At 36.0% G+C, this 10,253-nt stretch overlaps 1 protein-coding gene across 1 annotated transcript in view; it reads right to left on the reverse strand.

Moving 5' to 3' along the window:
- Positions 1 to 6,271, reverse strand: part of LOC124405609 (collagen alpha-2(IX) chain) — a 48,124-nt gene extending 41,853 nt beyond the window's left edge. Inside the window, exons 1-5 of the mRNA XM_046880640.1 lie at positions 6,172 to 6,271; positions 5,757 to 5,927; positions 3,859 to 4,056; positions 2,333 to 2,362; positions 273 to 633 (exon numbers count right to left, since the gene is read on the reverse strand). Of these exons, the coding sequence (XP_046736596.1) occupies positions 273 to 633; positions 2,333 to 2,362; positions 3,859 to 4,056; positions 5,757 to 5,852 (685 nt within the window). The 5' untranslated portion in view covers positions 5,853 to 5,927; positions 6,172 to 6,271. The remainder of the gene's footprint in view (positions 1 to 272; positions 634 to 2,332; positions 2,363 to 3,858; positions 4,057 to 5,756; positions 5,928 to 6,171) is intronic.
- Positions 6,272 to 10,253: the final 3,982 nt, after the last annotated feature.

Here is a 10,253-nt window from a genome sequence, read left to right on the forward strand (position 1 = left end):
ACGGAGAAACTCCGCAAAAGGTCTCCTCATATCCATATACTTGACGAAGGTCTTTGTGTTTGAATTTGACAAGATTACATGTGATTACATTAGATGTGATAAAAATCACTTTTGGCACTTCTCGAGATTCCACATTTTTTCCACGGGCAAATCTACGCTACACATATCAATTACTAATTATAACAAATATTATTTTCTATTGTACAATGAGTGGCTCATGTTGGGCCTGATCACACCGAATTCAGCACTCAAAAATATTAATTAAATCGTACCTATATCGCCAACGTTTATTCCACCTTCCGACTTGGGTCCTGGAGGCCCTGGAGGTCCGGTAGGTCCCATTTTCCCTTCGGGACCGGCGTCTCCTTTACTGCCCTTTGCAGCTGGCATCCCGTTTGCTCCTGGAGCTCCTGGAACTCCTGGTGCTCCAGGCATTCCGGGCTCTCCCTTAAACCCTTGGATCCCTTCTCGGCCGTCCTTTCCGTGGTCACCCTTCGTGCCCTTCAGACCCATTTCGCCTTTCACTCCCTTCGCGCCCTCCACCCCAGCTTCCCCCTTAGGCCCGCGCTCTCCTGGAATACCAGGGTCACCTTTGTGGCCCGGAAGTCCGGGGCGCATCGTTATCCCTTCCATCTGAAGTAAAAAATGAAAGTTTGAGCCGTTTGAAGAGATTGTTTATAAGATTGAAAAGGTCAAATTTGATAATCTTTGGAATTTCTTTATATTACTAGTGGAAGTATGGCGAGGTTAAGCATGTGGAATGAATTTCAGAACAAGACAAAATATTTAGAAGTGAAAATATGGACATAAAATAGACAGAATTATGACTGTTCTATGATTTCGATTAGCATATTTTTACTCATTTTGACAATTCACATATATACATACTAGGGTGGTCCTTATTTGGGGTAAAAAACATATTCCATGCTGGGGCCCCTCCAATCGGTTCAAAATAATGAAAAAATAACTTCCTAATTTTTTCAGATTTTTATTTCATTTTCTTCGTCTCGATATTTTAGGGTGAAGTTTCAAATAATTCAAAAACACACTTATATTTACTTCATTCCAGATTAAACGGTATTTTGAAGGTCAAGCGTAAGCAAAAAATTTGTAATTTCGAGTATTCCGAAATAGAACATCATGTACTATAATATCTCGTATTTTTCAACATAAAATATTATCATATTTTAACACATTTTCGACGAAAGGGAGCAATTGAAGCGACCGGGCCCAATATATCATTACTCCGGCACTGTCCTGACATCGAAAGTCGGAACTAGGTCAGAAGAAAGATAAATGAAATGATTCAACAGGTTTGGAAAAATGAAAATCTAAAACGAAATAACTAATATTAAGTAAACCGAGATACTACAATTTTCGACGAAAAAATACTCGCGTTGTCATTGGAATATACACTAAACATTTTTTTTAATAAAAAATTGGCATTAATTTATTCCGCAGCATGATCGAATAACTCACATAACAGTGTTACGTATCATCAAAGTCATCGAAGTGCAAAAACCGAGATAATGTTTTAAATATCTAATAATTTGCTGTCTCGAAAAATACGAATTATTATAGTACATGATGTTCGATTTTGGAATAGTCGAAATTACAAATTTTTTGTTTATGCTTAACCTTCAAATACCATTTAATCTGGAATAAATTAAAACTATGTATGTTCCTGAATAATTTGAAACTTCACCCTAAAATATCGAGACGAAGGGAATGAAATAAAAATCTGGAAAAATGAGGGAATTATTTTTTTATCATTTTAAACCGATTGGAGAGGCTCCAGCGTGGATTTATTTTCACCCCAAATAAGGACCACCCTTAATATACATACATATACAAATACATATATCTTGGTTTCCTATGATTTGACTTTTTTTTATGAATCTCCACTTTTTTTATTTCGACTTTCAACGTTTTCAAATTCTATGAAATAGCTTCTCGTGCCTTTGAAAATTTGATACTATAACTCCTTTATTTTCCGTTCTTTCTATATTACTATCTCTACGAGAATTCAAATGATTATTGTATTCAATTTTACCACAGGCACCTAATACTCAGAATTCTTTTGATTTGTTCATACATTGATTTTCTCTTTGGTAAAAAATTGCATACTTTTCATTTTTGTTGGAAACGAAAACGATGAAAGTAGAAAAATTCATAAATCCTATATTGTATTGAGCCTCAAATAACCATTTTCTTTCCCTTTATTACGTTTAATTTACATTCGTGCAATTACGGCACACGATAATCAACAATGTTCACTGAGTTCAATTGCAATATTACGACACAGTACGGATATCTAAATGAGATGACTTACCCTGTACATGCTCCTAGGTTTCCAGCTAGGCTGCATTGTATAAAACGATTTGGAAACGATTAAAAACACGTTCAATTTTTTTTTATTTTGTCATTACATACAGTATCTGCGTCTGCATACTTTCTTCCCCTTCTACGATTAAGGGGCACCATTAGTATGAAATTTTCAAAAAATCGATTTTTTTTTTGCATTTCCCGGTAGCTTACACTGTTGCTAATAATAGTTTTTGAGCTACAGAGTTTCAAAGAATAGCTGTTTATCAGTCAGAACGATACGTTATCTGAGGGACTGTGTCTGAGCTATTTTTCAAATTTCCTGCATTTGTAACTTGAAAACAAATTATCCGATTGATCTGTTTATTTTATCTTTTTTTCTACTCAATTCTCCATGCAATGTTTTCTAACCGCATAAAAATTGTAATTTTGGCAAGCCAAAAACTATCAGCTTTTCGAGGGTAATTCTGACTTTTTTTTTTAAGCTCCGCCATTTCTTGAAATTTTAATTTTTTTTTCTATCATGGGTCATTGTATGGGAAATATATTCTAGTTTAACGCCTTTTTTTATTCCAGGCTCTGTGAAGGTCGCAATAATTGCAGCAGTGGGGCATCTTTTTTTTGGTCGCTTAGGAGATATTCAATAACTTTTAAAATATTCAAAAACTTTGTTGGAAAAATTCTTTGGATGTACTTGAAACGTGTAAAATTATAGCCTCAAAAATCAAAATAATCGCTTCATTAGATTTCTTTTAAAAAATTCCTCAAAAAAAAAAAATGCCCCTTAAATTTCGTAACCAATATTCTCCAATCCCCTGAGAAGTAAAACCAGCTGTTTTTACTGTACTAAAATTGATCGCAAACGAATTTCACGCGAATTGTGAAATAATAATTATTTTTCTTAAACCACCCAATTGATCGATAGAAATCAACTGCGGTATTGGGAAGGTAAAAATTCAAATTATTCACCGAGGAAATTCCCACAGACAGTTCGACTCTCGACTCTGGGTCAACTGACACCTGTTGCTCGTAAATAACTCACGTTCACAAAACTATAACGCTTACTACACACGCGGCAAAGCACCTAACTGTTACTGCAAAACTGTAAAGTGAACAAGTTTATTTATCTAAAGTTTCAGAATCATTCGATCCATCGTCCCTAGATCAGTCGTAATGGGGTCCGAGATGAAAGAACACTTACAGGAATAGATACTCAAACAGCAACTCAGCTAACCTCGGAGTGAATGATGATGATCAACACGGCATTTTCAACATAAGAATTTGAAGTTGAAACCATTCATCTTATCGTTTCGGAAAACGAATCGAACGTCTCGTGTTTTATGTACCACGTACCCAATAAAACACCAATAAACGTTGATCGATTCACAGCTTTTGCTTTACGTATAACCGAAGATTTTTTTTTTACATTCTAGACCAAAGTGGCAGAATTATTCCTCAATATATCGATGCAAATAAAAAATCATGGACGCCTATCTCTATACGTTACATTAAGTAAGGCGATCAATTACTTACGTCGTATCCGGAAATCTCTCCCTTTCCCGGAGGACCTGGAGGTCCTGTGGCTCCCTTTTCACCCGGAACACCATCTAGGCCCATTTCTCCTTTCGGACCTTGCGGACCTTCCGCTCCTTGAGCTCCTGTAATGCCCGTATCACCTTTGGGACCCTTCACACCCGGTTGACCCCGTTCGCCAGGAGGTCCTGCGGCACCCTTAGTATGCAGTGGAGAATAATTTTTAGTCATAGTGTTCAGTAACAGTTTGAATCAGCCCATCTAGCTCAAACATTATAATTTGACTTAGATGAAATCAGAAGGAGCCATTCGTTAATTACGAGAGGACGATTTTAGCCATTTGTAAACCACCCTTACCCCCATGTAAGAACACATAAGATTTCTTGGACTCCCCCTTCCACTTCTCACGTAAGATTTTACCTACAGTTTTCATTCATAAGCTTCAAAGTGTATAAATATGAACACATTTATATGATTTTAAAAACTTATTGCGAAATGAAAATTTTTACAATAACAATATATAAATGAAATTGTACATTAAAGTTGTGGGGTTTCAGGGGGACGAGAGATAGTTTTATCTGGAAATTCTTTTTCACGTTTATCTGTTTCTTTTTCGGTATCGTTCACCACTTCGAAATTTCTTGCGTACCTAGTGTAGTGTTTCCCATTCTCTCCTAGTTCAAACATTAAACGAATTATACCGAGCTATTGAGGACTAAAAATACTATAACTATATAATCTTATAACTAGTCTATATAACAATAAGAAAATAACTATGGACATTAGAGTGGCCCTTAATATGAGTAAAAAAAAAAAAAAATTCTCTCACCCCTTAAATTGACTCGAAATACTAAAAAATAATTTGTAAACGTGAAATCCGCTCTTAATTTTAATATTAACTCGTGCCTGAAAGGCCCTTTCAATGAGTTAAAATCGATGAGGAGTGTTTATCAAGGTGAAAAATTAAAAAAAAAAAAGTTTTACTTAGTATTTCCTACAAAAATCAATGCCGTTATCCATATTTCGGCAGCATTACTTTTTTGATATGAAATAGATATGAGAATATCGAAAAATAATCGGATCAAAAAACCACAACGCTATATTGGCAATAATTATGTTCGGAGATGTAACATTAATTTTCAGCTCGTTTTTGTATAAGTTTCACCTTTTTTCACACGAAAAATTTTCCTTCAAACTTTCCTTACTTCTGCTTCTTGAATTCTAATCAAATAATCTTTGATTTTATCTAATTAGGAACGATTATTTTATATCGAATATTCTAAATTAATTGCAATAAGTTTTTAAAGGATTCTTATAAACGTAACAAAAGATTTACATTTTTTTTAAACTATTGAATATTCAATTTACATCAATTGAAAATAAAAGAAGAATATCAAAAATCTGTCATTGCCGTTTTTTTTTGCTTTTTTTTTTTGCGTTTTTAACTCCTGTAGAGAGCCTTTGGGGCACAGTTTAATATAAAAATTCACGGATTTCATTTTTAAAAAGAATTTTTTAGTATTTCGAGTTAATTTAAGGGGTGAAAGAAATTTTATTTTCTCACCGATATTAAGAGCCACTCTAATGGACACAACTATTAGTGAAAAAAAAAAAATGTAGGTAATCTCTGCAGACATTTACGGTAAACAAAATAGTCCTAAAACATTAGAATTTCATAATCTCGAACGTTCCAAACATAAAATATTTTCGTCAACGTGTTGATAGGTGTATCCACCTGTTATTTAAAGTTACTCAGATCCGTTTCTACCACGCAACAGCAATTTGGTTTCATTCGAGTTCACTATTATTGGCTTAAATAACATCGTTTGAGATTTTTTGAACGGTTTTTTCTCTCCTCCGTGTCACGGAAGATTAATCTTTAACCGTATTCTCCTTACCGGCAATCCCGGTAAGCCTTGTTTTCCTTCAGCCCCCGACGCACCCGGCTCACCCTTTTTCCCCTGCATCATTTTTGGCATTGTGAAGGATGACATGAGAGCAGTTGTGTTACAGGAACAAGTGCCAGGATCTCCCTTCTCTCCAGGTTCACCTTGAGGGCCAACAATTCCCTGGAAAATAAACCGTTAAAATTCATGCACTTTTATTTTATTCACAGTCGTAATAAAAGTTTGAACTCTCAAGTTCGTAATACTACCAAGTCGTTATCGTTGAATTCAAGATCATTAGACGCAACGAGATATTTCTTCTCCAGGATAAACAATAGCGAGTGTTTTGTGCAAAGAAAAACTTGTTTCTTCGTTTCATCCATTATTAATTATTTCTATGTAAATTTATTCCATAAATGGCTGATACCTTCTGCTCGACGTCATAGCCAGGTCCCGGTGGTCCTGTGGGTCCTGGTGGACCTCTGACACTCTCACCTCTTTCCCCTTTGTCTCCCTTATCCCCCTTTGGCCCCGTGGCTATAGTAAGAGAAGAAACGGTCAGTTGAAGAACTGAAGTTGGCACGAAAGACATCTTATGCGATTTAAGGGTCGTTCAATTTTATGCAAGTATATTTTTTCATGCTTCTCGGTCTTTTGGATAGAATTTGTGAATAAAAAATGACAAATTAAAGGGAAGTTCAATGTAATGTTCATTTTCAGACGCAATAGTTGGTGAATTTTGTAAATTTTGGTAATGTTGTGTGCAAGTGGTATGAAAAGAAAGAGTTTCTATGAAACTGAGTGTCGAACGGTAAAAATTTCGTATCTTGATCACCCATCAACGACCAGGAGTAGCGTGTTGATATATTTATTTTGTTCGAGATCGAAATAGAATTTTTTTTTAATGTTGAAAAACATTTTTAATTACCGTTGTTTAGAATATTTTGAATAACGGGTCAACACGTTCATAAAATACAAATTGCATAGAAAATGGTGATCGTTTAATAATTGAAGTTTGTAGTATTAAATATCAAAATAAGTGCAAAAAACGTCCCAAAAGCCTCGAAGGAAGTTCTCTCGAGAATTTTCACTCGACGAAGATAAGAGTTATTGCTTCGGAGATTTCTCAATCATTTAAAATCTTCATTTTATACAAATGAATATGACACAATTAAATGCTCAAAGTTATATCAAGTTCAGGAATCTAGTCTCAAAAGTATTTACAATGATTTCAAGGTTCGGAAAATTATCGCAGGCTGTTCCTTGCGTGCTAAAAGTTCAATGAACTTGATAATCCGTTGATAAAAACACTCGAAAATGTCACTAAAGAGTGAGGAATAAAATGAAAAATCAATCTACCTGAAAAAATCAAGTCAGCATTGAATGACCCCTGGTTTACACAAGGAGTTATACCTTCTTAGGCTTTGTTGTGAAGAGAAATGAACTTACCATTCAGATTCGGTAGCGGTGGAGGTGGAGAAATCAGCGGAGGCTTTCTGAGGTCATCACCATCAACCTTTTCATTGTTCTGTTTAAAAAAAATAATTGATCAGACAGTGTATTCCGTTCTTAAGGTGCTTATAAAGACCCGTGTTGTACACCTCGAAAACGCGGGGATGCAAAACTCCTATACCGCTTAAACGATCAGAGTGAAACTTGGGCAGTTAATGCCTTGTTTTGGCAAAAAGTGGAGCGTCTTTTTACTTTTTCAAAATTGAGAAAAAAATTTTACAGATTAGTTACCACCCACAGAAATTAGCCAAATTTTCACAGTTGCACGGAATGGATTGAACTATCCGGTATGATGCCCGTCGGCGGTGATGAAACACACATTTTGAGCCCAGTTTCATGAGATTCGATGGTAAAATGACGAAATGGCAGCTGATCTGGTTTTCGATTATGAAGAACACCGAAATCTCATTTTGGCGACATTTGTTACCGACATTACGCGCATGCCGGTAATGTATGCGTGTAATGTCGGTAAAAAATTACCGGCATGCGTGAAAAATCGGTAACAAATGTCGCCAAAATGAGATTTCGGTGTTCTTCATAAGCGAAAAGCAGATCAGCTGCCATTTCGTCATTTCACCATCAAATCTCATGGGACTGGGCTCAAAATGTGTGTTTCATCACCGCCGAGTGACGTCATACCGGATAGTTCGATCCATTCCGTGCAACTGTGAAAATTTGGCTAATTTCTGTGGGTGGTACCCAATCTGTAAAATTTTTTTCCAAATTTTAAAAAAGTAAAAAGTCGCTCCACTTTTTGCCAAAATAAGGCATTAAATGCCCAAGTTTCACTCTGATCGCTTGAGCGGTATAGGAGTTTTGCATCCCCGCGTTTTCGAGGTGTAAAACGCGTCTTTATAAGCACCTTAAGCCCGTGTGAACCGGCAAGCAAGAAGCGTCAATATCACTTGAACGCGCAAGTGCTGAACATTGCAGATGACTGGTGTTATGCAATCTTTCGCATGAATCCCAAGTCGGCAGACACCGCAGACACATACACGCATTAGGTACAGTTAATATCAGAGCCTCGGAGTTAATTCGGTTAACTTAACGTCAAGTCGTCCTTTAAGACATACAACGTTATGGCTCGTCGAGATAGTTGGAAGCGATTGAGCCGTCAAGCGGAATGGTTAGCATTTCGTAGTCCGCCCAAAATCGCCCTCAAGCATAATTCTCCCCAATTTTCCAGGCAAGCACACAGAATGTATAATAACTGAGTCTCGTCTAAGGATTCAAGCGTACCCGCTCAGAATTAAAACAATGACTAAACATGATTTGATTAACATGGTCAATCACGTGGTATAAATAAATAAACGATAAATCTATTTATTCAATAAAGCATTTCTAGGCATTTTGAAAGTAATTGACGACCGTATTCAAAGTTGGAAACAACACACGGCGACGAAGGTTCTAACAGTAAGTAACAAGTGTGAACAGATGACATTGAATTACGATGAAAGTCGATTGGAATGTCATCAAAATTAATCAAAAGGCGGAGTGGATCCTTGCTTCGTAACGAATAAGTTACCATTATTGCTATACATCTGCTGAGAGCCTTTAGAACACAATTATGAAAGTTAAGACCGTTGTGAAAAAAAAAATTTAATCTAAAAATAAAAAAGACAATTTTAAAATAACAAACCCAAGGGAAGGCAATGAATTATAATTTTATACACCTTTTTAAACAATTAATTAATTAATCTAAAGTATGAATGATCGAACGAATGAATGAATACCTTAGATTATTCATGTATACAATATGATGAATCCTTTTCCTGCCTTTACTATAAAAAAGAAGAAGCTAGGAAACAGAAAACAAAATATTATAAAAAAAATTCTATTCAGACATGGTAAAACTACTATCGTAAAGTTGTTTCTGGGAAAACTTATTCTTCAATAGTGTGTCTTTTTCAGGAAATGTTGGGGTAGTTTTAAATTCCTTATATCTTTTATTTATAAGTTCATTTACAATACACACGAAGTTGCGATAGTCGATACCAAAGCATTAAAGCGCATTAAAGCAACCCACCGATCAAGTTTATCACTTCCAGCTACCAAAGATCGTCGGAACAGTAACGAGGTTGACTACAACTGGCTAATGATCAGCCCATAGTTTCACCGTTTTCAATTCCAGAGATGCAACGTCGATACTGTGATAATCAAAGCTGTATCATTCGCCTCGGAGCTTCTGCCGCCAACTTGATACTCAGTTTTGATATCTCACTGGCGTCAAGGACCACAATACTCACTGCGAGGAATTACGAGTATTGTTCGATAGAAGTGAACTTGGCGGTATTTATTTAATGAAAATCGCGTTACCGTGTTTGCTCGTTTACTCGGATTTCTGTGTACGGAAAAGCCTTTGAGGTTATGTCCAGAGCCTAGTCAGAGGGAGATGACAATTGCGTATTATGTGGCAATGGTTGACCCGGTATGAAGAACCTCTACTTCGGTGTGTACTGACGCAAATAGTACCTATGAAATGCTAGTTTATGATCGTTCCGTCACGTTCTGTTCGGACATGTTTCGAAGTGGATATTATTAGTCCATTCAAAATGGGTTTGAATTCAAAATATTCGGCTCGTGGCTGGATTTTGGTTTGTAGGGGTTTTCGACCTTCAGGAACTCAAATCTAGAGTCATTTTTCAGCTGCATAGCCGGGGGTTTGAGAAAATAGCCAAATTTGACGTTTTTCGTATTTAAAAAAAAAAAAAAAAATGCTGTCGATAGATGAAAAATGACTTGATCATCGTGTAGAGCGGAAAATTCTACATCGAATTATGTTTTCACATGTCGGAAACGGAGAAGTCGAATTAACAAATTTAGAAAATAGAAATTCTACTTATCGACGGTGTCTGGGAAATTTTTGTGAAATAATTTCTGTTTTCTTAATTTACTAAACCGACTCCGTTTCCGACATGTGAGGACATAATTCGATGTAAAATTTTCCGCTCTACACGATGATCAAGTCATTTTTCATCTATCGACAGCAGTTATTTA

The sequence above is a fragment of the Diprion similis genome, chromosome 4, assembly GCF_021155765.1.
Source record: "Diprion similis isolate iyDipSimi1 chromosome 4, iyDipSimi1.1, whole genome shotgun sequence".
Lineage (NCBI taxonomy): Eukaryota > Metazoa > Arthropoda > Insecta > Hymenoptera > Diprionidae > Diprion > Diprion similis.